The following is a 15,188-nucleotide window of genomic DNA, read 5'->3' as shown; positions in this document are numbered from 1 at the left end:
TTTCAACCTTTTATTATCATCAACAGAATCATCCTCACAAGTACATCTACATATTTCAGTGAAAACTACCACCACAGCTCTGTGAATAGATTCACACATGCAGGACACACACACACACAGTCAGCAGCATGCCACGGAGCCAAATTGTTATTCACTCTGTACTGCCAAGTGTTAACACAAAAGGTCTGAAAGTCCTAACTGTGTTCCGTTAACCAGCACATATACGCTGCAGGAGCCTCACAAACCATCCACACATGCAAACTAACTCCGCAGCCTCAAGCGCACACAGAACCAGCTCCGTTCGCTCCCCTACCTGTAGCCCCCGTCTCCTCAGAATGCTGGACTCGTCCATGGCACAGGACCCGACTTATCATGCCTCCCTACCGGTGCACAGCCATGCTGCACTGCCTAGCTCCAGCCTCCTGCTCCCTCCCTCCCTCCCTCCCTCCGGCTAAATCTGATCTTAGCAGCTGCTAAACACTTCCATCAGAACTTATCTGATTGGAGGGGGGCAGTCAGCTGACACCTCCTCTTGTTCCTCTCCTCTGTAACTCCAGGAGTGAGGGAGAGAAATGAAGGAAGAGAGACAGAGAGAGAGAGAATCGGGCAGCAGGGAGAAGACAGGCAGTTCTAATTTAGCGTAGCAACTAGAGCGAGGGGGTGGGGGGGTGGGGGGTGGGGGGGGTAAGCAGGGGGTTAGCCGGGGGGCCCCAGGACTCATTTTCTCTGAGCGGCCACGCTTTTCGGGCACCCTAGGTGACCATGACAATTACAGGATATCCTTCACAGCATTGTCCAGCCTCAGCCTTCACAATGAATCCGGCATCCTGTCTGCGGCAGGCGGGCTAACGGACTTAGTAGTCTTATTGCAGTCAATGAGTCATTCAATCACTTGAAGACTCTAGCGCACCTGAAGGTTAGGCTGGCAAAGGAACCGGGATGGCAGAGACTACACTTGACACAAAATACAGAAGACAGAGACAGAGACAGAGACAGAGACAGAGACAGAGAGAGAGAGAGAGAAAAATAATAGTCATGCACACAGAGAAGCAAAAAAAAAAGGGGTTCTGCCCAAGGCCGTCTTCTAACCCGGTGTGAAAATGTGAGACAACTGTTGTGGGCTGATTTGGATGTGTGAAGGCTTCCTTCACTCCGAACAACACGCTACTTACCATTATCATGCCGTAATCGACTGGACTAGACCACCGCACTCCCCTGCACAACCTGTTATGTGTACAACTGCATATCCCGCGTCAATTTCCAACAATTTCACACACTGCCTCCATCTATTATTACAACTCATTCCAGGACCGCACAGATCTGAGTTTTGAGGCAGTCGGCAAGTGACCACAGATCTTCGCAAACTCAATGTCCCCACACTCTACTCCCCTACTGAATTATTAGCATTTAGAAAATAAGTTGTTTCCAATGCAATGATGCCAATTCCATCCTGCAATTTCACAGTCCGTTTCAGTCTGTGTTTTTCTTTGCCTCCCCCCCCCCTCCCCTTCTCTTTTTTCACCCTCTCTCTCTCTCGCGCTCATTTCCATTCACTGTGGTACCGCTCTGTGAATATTAAGTGGGCCCCTTCCATTCTCCTCATCTCCAGCCAAGCTCAAATGATTTCTGTTAGCGAGCATGGACTGGAATGACAGCTACCCACTACGGCTGGCGGAGGAGGAGCACGGAGGAATGTCAGACAGGTGACCGCTACATAAACTTTCCCTATTGTTCGACCTGTGCGACAGAGAGCCGGCGGAGTGTTGCATAGCGGCTGGGGCGACAGTCATTTGTGCCGCTGTGCTGATAAGGGAGGAGAGAGGAGAAAGGCCGGGCCTGTGCTTGGGTAATCACGCTGTTTTTGTATAAACCTTTAAAACCTCAGAGGAGGAGGAGGATTACAGTAGTACAACTCCCTGGGTCTGAACAATGCCCTCCAGATTACCTGCGGGAATTAAAACATCCCGTTGCTTCCAACTGACTAGTCCCGATTCACTGCTCCGTCTTTCGCTGCTTAAAAGGAACAAATTTTAAAAAAAATCAACTTTGGACTGAGAATGAGGATGAGAAGCTGCAAGAACACAAGGGAAGGGTCATTTGTCTTATTCAATAGAGAGAACTCGCCCCGCAGTGTAAATTGAAAGTAAATACTGCAGGCGCTATGCTCCTGCATGCAGCATTCAGAGAACAATTCATACAATAGCTTGCCTCCAGCTCATATAAGGATTCAAATGTCAGCAAATGACTTCATGGGCAAAGGGCAAAGGCTGTGACAGCGACAACCTTCATTGGTTTACAAGTTTTTTTTAAACATCTGTAGCCCGATCACAGCGGTTACAGCTGCTTTGGTGGGTTTAGGGGGCATGGAGCCATAAAGGCCGATAGTCTCTGCCTCGGAGCGGAGCTGCAGAAAGGCCTCTAGGGCAAGTCCAGGGGCTTTCTGTGACTCATTTCCTCCTGGCAGGTGGGCAGCTGAGGTCATTTCCTCGCTGCCTAGAGAGAGAAGAGGGAGCGTTGGCGCTGAAAGCATGCAGAGAGTGCTGATTGAGTGAGCCACAGCCTCTGCTCTGCCTGAGCTTACCAGAGCAAGAGGCAACCTGCGGATCCAAGGCGGGCAGAGGAGGGGCACGGCCTGCGGAGAAAGCAGGAAGGAAAGAAAGAGAGTCGGGTGTCTCAACCTTGTCAATTCCCTGCATGTAAAGCAGCGCAAACATCCCATCTGTCCAAAGCCAATCTTTCTGGAGTGAGAATATAACCAACCGTGATCAAACTCTAAAAAGCCCAATAGAAGAGGCAAGCCTCTGACCTTAACAACCAGTATAAAGATACCAAGAGGAACTAATGGTTGTAATCTATCACTCTCAATACTAGTCCCGTTTTCCAATCAGTACAGAAAACATGATATGCACGACTATAAGGACCAAACTGTATATGAATTTATGCATTCATGACATGAAATGGATGTCAGCTTGAGACCACCTGGGAAATCCAACCGGAGTCACCTATAGCCTTTCTTCTCATTTCATTTCTCCCACTTTCAAAGCAACACAAAGTCACATTGTGTACAAGGCTATCACAGTAGAATCTCAAAACAGAGAAAATGTCACTTCCAACAGAGCAGATGACAAGGGTCTGACAGCTCAACTGCAACTACTTCATCAGGAGTGACAGTTTTCATTTACATTACAGCAATATGTCTCATGATGTGTAATTTTGAATTCTGTAAGGTCGCTACTGTGCCTTGACTTCCAAAGCTGTTTCTATAGAGCAGGACAGGCAGACATTAAGTTTACATCTTTCTTAACTTCTTTAAAGTTAAAAAGTGAAATAAACTAAAATGAAAGACAAGCACATAATTTATGACAAGCTAATGTTTTTTTAAAACAACGCATCATGCTCCCATCACATCATTGTTAGCTCTTACATTTTTTCACACAATTTGAGGATACATTTATCAGTGAAGTCCTGCATACTAGGATCACCATAGTTATCATTAATGCAACTTTGAGATCAATAGATATAGACAACGAAAAACAGCCAATCAGGAAAGAGAGAGGGTAATTAATGACATCACTAATCGATAGGAAACTCTCCCCTGAGTCCAACATGCCATCACTGATCTCAATGAGACTCTGGAATCAATAGAAATAGATAATCAAAAACAGCCAATCAGGAAAGGGGGAGGGGCTTAAATGACATCACCAGCTAACAGGAAACTCTGGTGTTCATCTTGATTGCTGAATCTCATTTCAGGAGTGTGTAACCTCCTCGCCCTCACTCCACTCTGGAACAGGCAAATCAGGTATTTTTTGCTCCTTTGCTTTTGCCTTTCATAACATTACGTCATTTTAATGAGGTAACAAAGCTTGCTGGCAAGTGCTAATTAGGTAGCATTCATCGAAAAAACAACAACAGTTTTTGAGACATTTATTCCTAAAGTCTTTCAAATAAAAAGTGTAGAAAGCTGGGAAGCTCTGAACAGAGTTCAGTCCCTGTTAAAATGGACCAAATGAAATAAATAAAAAAGGGCATACACTCATTTTCAAAAACTTTTAAGGCTTTTTCCACAAACTTTCAAGTATTTTCCAGGCCCGTGGGAAACCTGTTCGAATGGCTGGAATCAACTTCTTGTCCATTTTGCACTTGCCAGGCCGAACTATTATTCATGGAATTAAATCCCATCAGTAAGGAAACAAGGAAGCACAGAAATCTGACTGCGTTCATCTGCGGCCAACTTTCCTCGGCCAACAAGCCTGTTGACCGTCTAGGCATCGGCCAAGTTTCCTCGGTCGCTCAGCTCTATAGGACATTAATGGACTCCCAGCGACTTGTTGTTGTGTCCTGCGGCTCGCAGTGTGAACGCACACGGCGAGAGGCAGCTCCGTGTGATGTGTTATGTACGTCATGTGGAGGGACACACAACTAAAGTTAACATGGAGGAGGAGTGTAAAAAAACAGAAGTGGAACAGCGTCATGCCCTTGTCACTTCATCTTCTGTTGCCATGGAGAACACTATAAAAGAATCTTTGCTATTCATCAGTCCAACCATGTGTTTGTGTGTGTCAACAATATACTTTAAAATTATGTTGAACTTTGGCAGTACCTTGGGTTGTGTAGCTTCCTGGACATGATATAACCCCAAAATAGGTGATTCTCTGTTATCTGATGCTCAAGTAGAGACGATTGGAGAATTGCATTTTTTTCTCTCACCATTCACTGCCATTATATGGCGAAACAGTTCTGCAAATGACACTTCTAGCACATAAACGAACGCGAACAAAGCAGATCCTGACAATATATTAAAAAAACAGTCAGCCTGCTTAATTTTTTTTAAGTGAATCACTTTCATTATGTTATTAAACCTGAACAAGTGTAACACTGAAATTCTTCCAACCTGATTTCGGTGTTACACTTGTTGGTTTAATTTTAACAGAAAACAAAAGAACAACTGATAGTGCTGGCTTGTTCAGTGGCTAATTCAGCAAAATTCAGAAAACATGTTTGACTCCTAACCAATTAACAATACAACTATAGCACAATGAGAAAAATAAATTATCAGTTAAACACAAGTTCATAAAAAGTAAAAGTAGAAACCTATGTTTTTCTACTTGCTATGATTTTGCTGTGATCCATTGATCAGCTAGTGAATGGATATATTTCTCTTTACAAGGTAAGTGATCTTGAATGTGCTGAAGGCTTTCATGGACTATACAGTGAAAACCAGAAAATTATGGAGGTTCTATCAAAACAGGGTAACAGGGTGTTCAGCGTTCACTTCTATGGATAGCCACATATAGCCGAGTCCCTTGCTTTGCAGCTACATATTGCACCAAAAAAACAGTCGTATCAGCAAAGGACATCACTGACTACAATAATGAGGGAGAATGAGAGTCCACAAAGCCACAACATCAGGATTATGACAGTCTTATCTCCATATCACGCCAGAAGTGAAGTATTGATTTTCTGCCAAAGAGCATCACAGTCAAGAGAGATGTGCCACGGTATGGAAAGACCCTTGCACACCCAGGGGCATGACGGAAGAGCATAAAGGAGGAAAAAAAGGCAAAAGCAATAACAGGAGTCCTGGGAGGCAAGGGGCAAGGCATGGCTGACAGAAACAAAGGAGTCTTAAAGCAGCAATGAAGGTGCGGACGAGTAGAGGACACTTTGAGGGGAAAACACATTCCTATTGTCTGTGTTTTATGCCCTTGAGCATTCAAAAATTGTTATACATGTAACCAAACAATAATACCAAGAACTGTCAAGCTTTAATATGAGGATATTTTCAACCATAACAGGTTTCCTTTCTGGTCCAGAAGAATTTGGACTGAATAAGTTAAAAGGCAATTCCACCGTGATTGATTGGTTTCTGCTCATTACCTGCCTTCCCTTACTGTTTTACATCACTGTAGATCGTTTTCCAATGTTTTTATCACTTTATGAGAATTTGCTATGCGTCCTTTGTCTTAGCTGTTTTTCAAAGTAAATATTTTGAAACAAACACTGTCTAAACATGACGAGGTACTCAGAGTAAAGAGAAGGGCTGCAATTTTAAGCCGTAATTGTGCAAAACGTAGCTCTAATTTATGTCTCATTTTACAGACTCTAACTGGCGGAAGTGCCTTGCTTTGGTTTGCATGTTAGCTTGACAGAAGGCGGGTCCTGATGTAACTGCAGAGAACATTAGCTATTGGTTAAAAGATTTATTTTGGAGAGGAAAACGCGGAAATCGAACATGTAGTTATCTTGCCTCTTCTTGTTTACAAGCAGAAGCCAGATTCTCGAATACGCGCATTAATATGAAATGGTGAATGGAGGGTTAGGGTTATTTAAAATGATTGATTATTAAAATGATTGCAAAGAGATTGTAGGCTACTCATTAACAGTGATGGATTACCTTTACCAATTGAATCAGAATGTACCCAGAGTTGTTTTCTATGCCGTTCGGAAATGAATTTCTGATTTTTTTTTATTTATTTATTTATTTTTTTTAGAGACTTTGGAACTCTCAGCAGCTCTGAAGAGCCGTCGTTGTGAATCTGATCATATGGTATTAAAAGGTCAGCGATAGCAAATGAATCATGTCCTTCTTCATAAATAATGAAGAACAAAAAATGTAGCTCAAAATTTTACTGGGAGCAAGTGCAATGAAACTGTAATAATATTGTCACTTTCCTTGTTTCTGGTCAAAAAAAGAGCAATGATATAGCCTGCACAGAAACCATAAACTATTGCACATTTCAAAATCGCACATTTCAAAACTGAACAAACAGAAAGAAAATCCAAACACGAGCCAATTAAATCTCTTCAGACATGGAGAGATCTGCCAAATGTAAATCTCAGTCTGGTCAGAATCTACACAATCTCATGTTCAACATGTTGGAGCAGCAACAGTCTGCATGCTGGCAGCCTTCCACTCATTCACTGTGAGTAAGGCCAGGGACTGATGCTCTTCAGCCCAGGAACACAAACAATCATCATTACGGCAAGTGCCATTAAATTGTGTCTGTACAACTAACTGGCATCATCGTTTGGGCTAGTTTCCAGAATGCTGAATATATTTTTAAACACCCCATTTTATAGGGGAAATAAACATATCCCTATACCAGAAAATACGGATTCATAACGGCCACAACGTTCAAACTGAGGATTTATGAATCTGTACTGAAGAAAAAAGTGCACCTTCTATTTAGCAGGTAGAAAGATTAAGTGTTTGTCTATTTCAGTCCTTTCCCAAGGTCAAATTCACCATCTTTTCTGAGCCAATTCTAAAGGCGGGATAATAAACAGCTGTAGACTGTAGAGGTTTCAATACAGTGCGGTCTACTCCAAAAGATAGCGTGAGGATGTGGCAGCACATCAGCGATTCAGCCCGTGTCCGGGCAAGACGCTCTCTGAGCAGTGGTCACCGGCATCGAATTTTCTCGTGGTGCTAAGCATGCAGTCGCAGGGGCAAACAGAGTGATAAGATGAGGCATCGCAGTAACATCCATTGTGCTGCATGGACTGATGGACAAGACGGGACACAGAGACAGACACATGCAAAAATACACTATCAATTACAAACACATTTGTATACAAAACACAAAAAATGTAAAACTAGAAAAGACAAATTGTGAAACTGCAGCGATCTCAGTTTGATAAGACGGCATTGTGTTTGTGCTCCATTGACCCTGGCCTTGGAAATCATTAATTTCAATCAAGGGCCTGAGCTCCTGTTTGCAGAGTCTGAGAAGAATCAAATAAGACGTGGAAGTCTCCCGGGAGCCATCCCACGACATCGGCCTCACCTCCAAGAGGACAGAGGACAGAGGACAGAGGACAGAGGACAGGGGACAGAGGACAGAGGACAGAGGACAGGGGACAGAGGACAGAGGACAGGGGACAGAGGACAGAGGACAGAGGACAGGGGACAGGGGACAGAGGACAGAGGACAGGGGACAGGGGACAGAGGACAGAGGACAGAGGACAGAGGACAGGGGACAGACGACAGGGGACAGGGGACAGGGGACAGAGGACAGGGGACAGGGGACAGGGGACAGGGGACAGAGGACAGGGGACAGGGGACAGGGGACAGAGGACAGAGGACAGAGGACAGGGGAGAGAGGAGAGAGGACAGGGGACACTACTACAGAGGACAGGGGACAGGGGACAGAGGACAGGGGAGAGAGGAGAGAGGACAGGGGACAGAGGACAGAGGACAGGGGACAGGGGACAAGGGACAGAGGACAGGGGACAGAGGACAGGGGACAGAGGACAGGGGACAGGGGACAGAGAGCAGGGGACACCACTACAGAGGACAGGGGACAGGGGACAGAGGACAGAGGACAGAGGACAGAGGACAGGGGAGAGAGGAGAGAGGACAGGGGACAGGGGACAGAGGACAGGGGAGAGAGGACAGGGGACAGAGGAGAGAGGACATTACACAGTCCTCTCCTCTTCAAGGCTTAGAGTACCACGACAGCACTTTTATATTAAATATCTACTGTGTTCAATATGACCTGATCAGTGGCTTTAAAAAAAGTCTTTGATTTGTGTTTTTTTGTAGATCCAGCAGGAAAAATCTGTCTTCTGAACAGAGAGAAAATTGAGTTCTCTGCAGCAGCTTATTCATTCCTGGATAGAGGTAGAAGTCGGGCCGCAGGTGGTGTAATGACTAGACTGCCCTTCAACTGGAGGACCTGTGCTCAAGGCCCCGTATCAACAAGCCTCCACCCTGCTGAAGTGTCCCTGACCAAGACAATGAATCCCTACCAGCACCAGGGCTGCTGCTATGCAGTTAAGCCTGACCTCTGACCTCCCAGTGGAGGTTGGCTGGTGAAAAAATATTTTTTCTACAGGGATCAGTAAAGTATAGCATTATTATTAAATGCAAATGTCTCAACATTCAGGAGAGTCAGCAGGATTTATGTGTAGCACTCACAAGCTCAAGTGTGTGTTCCATTTCCAAATACTGATGGAAATGCACTAGCGCCCTCCAGTGTGGGAAATAATTGAGAGGTTATACATACTTTGTTTACATCTTTGCTTATTTCTTATGTGTTAGATGCAGAGAGTGATACATTACAATCACTTGGAGTGCCTTCATTTCTACAGTACAACAGTAAAACACTATATCTGAAATCTAAACCTCAAAATCAATCATCAGGATCATATAGCAGTATTATGTTATTAGAGTAAACAGGATTACCATAATGACTTGAGCCATCTGAGAATCTGTCAGACACATCTAGTTCAGGTTACAGTCCCTTTGTGCACTAGTAGTGCAAGTGCCGGTTACTAAATATACAGTCACAGTTTCTGCACACACACACACACACACACACACGCACAAACACAAACACAAACACACACACAAAAGAGCCTCAGATGCTTTATATCAACCTCCTCTCTATCCAGGTAACAAATACTGAACAGACATTGGGATTAAAGTGAATGACTCATATCTTCAGGATTGGATTAGCCTGTGCTTTTGATTGCATCTCACCAGGTTGAGACAAGGATGTCATTATATAGCCCATCAACATAGCCATCAGTGTTGTCTGAGAGGACACAGAAGGACAGATAGTGCATCTTCCCATTCTGTAGGTCACTGCTATAGGGCAACAGTCAACGATGACTTCATTCAGTCCAAACTAGGGATTTAATTAGGGCACCATGAAATCTATCTTCATTTTTCAAAATGTCTTTCTTTCTTTCCTATTTATGGGCTTTTGTATATTTTGAATCATTCCAACTTTCAAAAATGCATGCATTCCTAATAGTGTTACTATTACTCAATATAGTAAATTATCTTTGATCATTGTGAGCACTGACATTGTGTGGCTAGTCATGTTTAAAAAAACTTGTATCTGCACAAACACAAGATTTATTTATATACACTTTCCAAAACAATGCAACAAACTGCTTATAAAAGGCAAAACAACAATAAATAAAAGCCATTAACAAAACATACCTGACATTAATTAAAAACAGAGCTCCATAACAGCACACAAAAACAAAAATTAAACAGGTAAAAACATAACTAAGCCCTAAGACTGGACATAACAGTTCATACAACAGAGGCAACATTAGGTTAATAACTAACTGTTAGATGAAAATACACCCATACACATCAAGCAGAAAACGTCACACACGGAACTGTTCAGAAGTGTCACGAAAAGTTTGAAGGTCACTAGATTTGCATAGCTATGAGTAATGTGGCCTTGTTGATTATGCAAAATTTTGCTTCCATCCTACTGACAAAGTCTAATCTCACATCATGGGATTCTACAACCCCTAGTTCAGCTTCTCCACACTGGTGGCTGGTAGTTTTAGTGTTGATTTTACTGATTACTCTCAAGGCTTGGATCAGTCTAGCTTCTACCTCAGGCTTCTCCCAAGTAAAAAATGTCTCACATATCTTATTTGGAGCACTGGTGCCGGAAAAGAATTAAGAGCAGCAACCAAATTTTAAGATCAAACAACTTTTTTTTTCTGGAATACATTATTAATGTAATTTGCCATCAGCTCCGCACATTTACTATGAAACTTCTTGTTTTATGATTGTTGACCTATGATGCGGTACGGGCATTAGGATAATATTTTATGGGGAATAGGATTTGATTGATGTCAGTGGTGATTTAGATTCCTCTTAACAATTATTTTATCTAAATTAATATTTTAAGATTTTAAAACAATTACATTTTAATATATTTTTGATGTAAAAGCATCACTTCACTTCCACCTAGTTTCTACATTAAATAATTCAAATAATAAATTTACAGTACTTTATTTTTGGCATTATGCTTTTGTGGACATAGTGTATTTTAGCTAGGTTTAAAGCTTAGATAGTTTAGGCCAAGCTGTAATGTAATATCATACTCTGTTTTTTGATTAGATGTATTATAGTAGGTGTGCTGCAGGTATATTCCATGTTGACGTCTGAATTCCACTTTAAAACCCAGATTCCATGATTCAATTTACTATTTCCACCAAACAGAAAACCATCTATACCTCAGGCCATCCATTTCAGGAAAACATCATCCTTGTAGAACTAAAACTGTCACTATCATGCATATTGGACATTAATTGTAAAGAAAGAAACAAAGCTCTCAGGTAAGCAATCCTCCTCTGAGTGCAATCCTGTATGTATCATGACTTAATATAACTGGATCAGTGAAAATAGAGCAGCTTTTGTTTTGACCAAACTGCGTTAAATCAGCCAGTTCAAAGTATGAGGTAATGGGCATATGCATCCTAACTGGATCAGGATGTGGGACACTGGCAGGGGTCACGAATCAGGAAGTACTTACCAGGCTGGAGGTGAGGGAGGGGTCCGACTTTCCGAGGTTCTGGGAGCGCATGCGGACCAGGTTGGAGGTCTCAGACGGCGGCTGCCACGCCTGCTGCGGGTTGGTGTTCAGCAGGAGGTACTGTCCTGCAGAGCAACAGTGTGACGTTCAGTTGAAAAGTGATAGAAAGACATTGACCAAAACACATGCAGCTGTCAACGTGGTTTGCCGTAGTACTATCCATCCAAAGTATGTCATTAAGAGACAATAGAAGTTCCACCCTCCACTATCCCCAGATGTACTATAAAGGGAGTGAATGGGGATAGAGCAGAGGTCAAATGACATAACAGTAAGGTAAGATAATCCTAGCTGTCGACTCTCCTTAGCTGTACAGAGCTGAAGCCCCTAATGTCAGCTGTGTGTGGGCAGGCAGGGCAGCAAAGGGTTAAATTAGACCAGAGTGAAAGTAAGCCCATTAAGAGATCACACTGACAATCCCGACATTACACAACCACAGCCACACCCCGACACAGCTCAAGCTCAGATGAAGGAAATGAAACGGAAGAAGCACCCAACAAGTTTCATGCGAGTAACATATGGAATATGAGGATATTAAGTGTCAAGCAGCAAAAGGCGGTGGCCAAATTCAGCTCCCAGTGTTGGTAGCTAGATGGCAGCAAGTATTCAAATGCCACTTCATCTATCCATCCACTTTCACCTCTGTCTCACATTCTGATATGTGTGGATTCCACACAGAGCCCCGAGGCAAAACAAAGATTAAAACATGTCAGAAGATTAGCAGTGCGGACATCTGGATTAGCAGCATCTTAGTGTAACACCGACTGCTCCGCGAACTGAAAAATCTTTCTTAGAAGTGTCATCATCTCTCATCCGCATGTGTATATTTCCATTTCCTGTTGAAGGAAGCCCAGCAGGAGGCAGAGAGAGGAGGATTAACAGTCTTGGCCTAGTGGAGGAGGAGGAGACAAGTAGACTGTACTCATAACACATGAGTGAATATCTCTAGTCCATGTGGCCTAAAGCAGGTATGTCTTTACATCGGTTGTGTTGGGCTTCTGTAAACTTAGGGACTTAGGGAACTTAGGGATCAGGGTTAGGATCAGTGAGATGAGAGCCTTCAAACACTACTGCTATACATCTAACGAGAGCTGGTGCTGAATAACAGGCCTGTCAGTTAGGACAAGATAGACCAAGTTGGGATCAGACACAATGAATGGAGGGTGGACAGATGAGTCGTATGCCCCATTTAGTTGGCAGAGAATAACTCTACAGTTTTATTATCCTTAGTAAGACAAAGTTGGTCAGGGTAGAGGATAGGGGGCAGTGGTTAAAAACGCCAGAGATAGCCATGAAAGCTTTGGGATTTTGTGTCAACAGCCACCTGATCATAGTGAAAAAGACCAAAAAATAAAAAATATGAATACATTAAGAATCTAATCTGGTCTTCCATACATTCCTATGTAAAAAATGGCAAAATGAAACACATGGTACAGGCGCTGCTCTCTGACTGCCTCCTTGATTTTAGAGCCCAATTCAAATGGGTGAACCAGGTCACAGTTAGGACTCAAAACAAATAGCAGCACCTCTCATTTTGTTTAAGCATTTATAAATTCACAAATAGCCACTTTTAAAGAATGTTTTAAATAATGATTTAATTATGATAAAAATAAACAGATTTTGTCATTATTTACGTATCATTTTTACAGAAAAATTAGAGACCAATTTCCAAACTTCCATCCCTGTCAAACATACAAGAAAGTGTCATAGCCAGGCAGCTTACTAAGTTTCATAATTCAAATCATATTTATGTCATTCTCCACTCTCTGAGACTGCTCTAATAAAGGCAAACACATGACTTGCTATTAGCCACAGACCTGGGCTAGTGAAATAATACAGCTAAAAACACTGAACATGAACACTGTTAAGTTTTTCTTTCAACTTTCTTCTCCTCTGTGCAGACAAGACTGTAAGCCTCAGTATGGCACCTAATCAGGAAGAGCTCTACTGATACGTCATATCTTTCTGCCTGGTGTGTCACAGTATACTGTATATGCTCGCAGTTGCATCCTGGGCCTTACGGTAAAAATCAAGAGAACTGTGGGGGGAACAAACAGGACGAGGGGGGAAAATTGTGGTCCTTCCTTCCTTACCGGCAAATATTTTCCTCACTAGAGCCCATCACTTCCCAGCAAAAAGGAAATCTCTATTGAGGGACTGTTCAACATTTTTAGAAAGAGGTATAATAAGAAATATGGGAGAAAGGTAACGCTTTTTAATTTCAGCCCAGTTGAAGGCCGGGTATTTGCAAGGTCAGCAGGGTGCAAATCTCCCCGCTCCCCACTCGGCCTTGTGCAGACGCCCCTGTGGAAAGCAGAATCATGACTGGAAATATAAACGGACAAATCAACAATCTTCACACAATGCCGCTTTTCTACTGGGTTTCATACACAGTTGAATTTGCCATTTTAAATGATATTACCTCATGTCCTGCGTTAGTGGTTGGCATTCATTTTTCATTCTAAACTAAGGATTAGATGTACTACTGTCATTAAAGTTGTATTAGGAATTTTTTTAGGGACCCCATTTTCATATAAAGGGGCCACACTAGTCCCGACCCCAAGGTTTGGAAACTCTGGGGTTGTGCCTTTCTTTTCTTGTGCAAAGCAAATTAAGCGTTATGTTCTGATTGAAGGATACGTTTCTCTGATTCTGTCACTTTCAACTTTTGTGTTTGATGTTAGAATGGTATAGCCTATCTTTTTGTAATTGTTTAGAAATTTGCATATACCTGTAGAGCTAATGTACATATTTAAACTATTAAAGGACCTTTCAAAATATGTGCCTGCAGGTACTGAGCTATTTTGAATTTAATAAAAGCAAGAAACACACTCTCAATCCAGTCTCAATCAATGAAAGGCTCATTTCATGTTAATGTCGGTTTGTTTATCTGTTTGCTTGATGGTAGGAAGGTCAGCATTTTTATCAGTGAGGCTTAAAGTCCTCCACATACACCTCACAAGGGAAAACAAACAGTTCTTCAACGTCCCACAACAGCCCATAGCCATGAGGTCCTCCCACATTTTTGAGTGGGAGCCAACTTGGCCAAAGTCACTGTGGGAGAGCCGTACATACCGAACTATCCAAACACATCCAAAACGATTTTTGAAAAAGGCATTTAAATATAACTTTTATATTCCATTTGTCATTAAAGCTCTCCGTGGTTGAAAGCAATCCATTTTTTTTTTCAAATGGATTCGCACAGCTTTTGAGAACATTTGGAATAGAGTAAGCTATTCAAAATTGGTTCCAACTATATCGCTGCTCCAATTTGTCATATATTTAATAGATGTTTGTTAAAAGAAGGGTTCCCAAGAATGTGGAGGGAGGCAAAGGTTGTGCCTTTACCTAAGTATCACAAAGTATCACAAGTAGCACAGCCTTCAACAGTACAAACAGTAGACCAATCAGCTTGCCTCCAGTCCTACGTAAAGTGTTTGAAAGTATTATATTTGAGCAAATACAACACTACTTTGATTTAGTTTAACTACCAATTCACAACATGCTTACAGGAAGGAGCACTCTGCATGCTCAGCCATGCTTCAGGTGTCTGATGACTGGCTTGGCAAAAAGGATCATGGAAACTTAGTGGCTGCACTAATGCTGGATTTCAGCGCTGCTTTGATGTTATTGATCATAACCTACTGATAAACTTAAACGCTATGGATTTTGTGACACTGCCATCTTGTGGAGAAAAAGCTACCGGTCCTGGTCCATTGACAATATGGTTATGACGATGGGCAGAGGTGTAGCAATGGCAAAAAATGTTCTCATTGCATCTCACAAAACATATTACTGCTGGTTGTTAAATCTCTAGTTCTTTGCCATCTAGTTTAC

General features: G+C 42.5%; 1 protein-coding gene across 1 annotated transcript in view; it reads right to left on the bottom strand.

Moving 5' to 3' along the window:
• mast4 (microtubule associated serine/threonine kinase family member 4) overlaps positions 1-15,188 on the bottom strand; it is a 96,020-nt gene that overhangs the window by 61,842 nt on the left and 18,990 nt on the right. Inside the window, exon 4 of the mRNA XM_078285926.1 lies at positions 11,295-11,419. Within this exon, the coding sequence (XP_078142052.1) occupies positions 11,295-11,419 (125 nt within the window). The remainder of the gene's footprint in view (positions 1-11,294; positions 11,420-15,188) is intronic.

Source organism: Centroberyx gerrardi, chromosome 2 (genome assembly GCF_048128805.1).
Source record: "Centroberyx gerrardi isolate f3 chromosome 2, fCenGer3.hap1.cur.20231027, whole genome shotgun sequence".
Taxonomy (NCBI): Eukaryota; Metazoa; Chordata; class Actinopteri; order Beryciformes; family Berycidae; genus Centroberyx; species Centroberyx gerrardi.
This window is presented reverse-complemented; position numbering and strand designations above follow the sequence as displayed.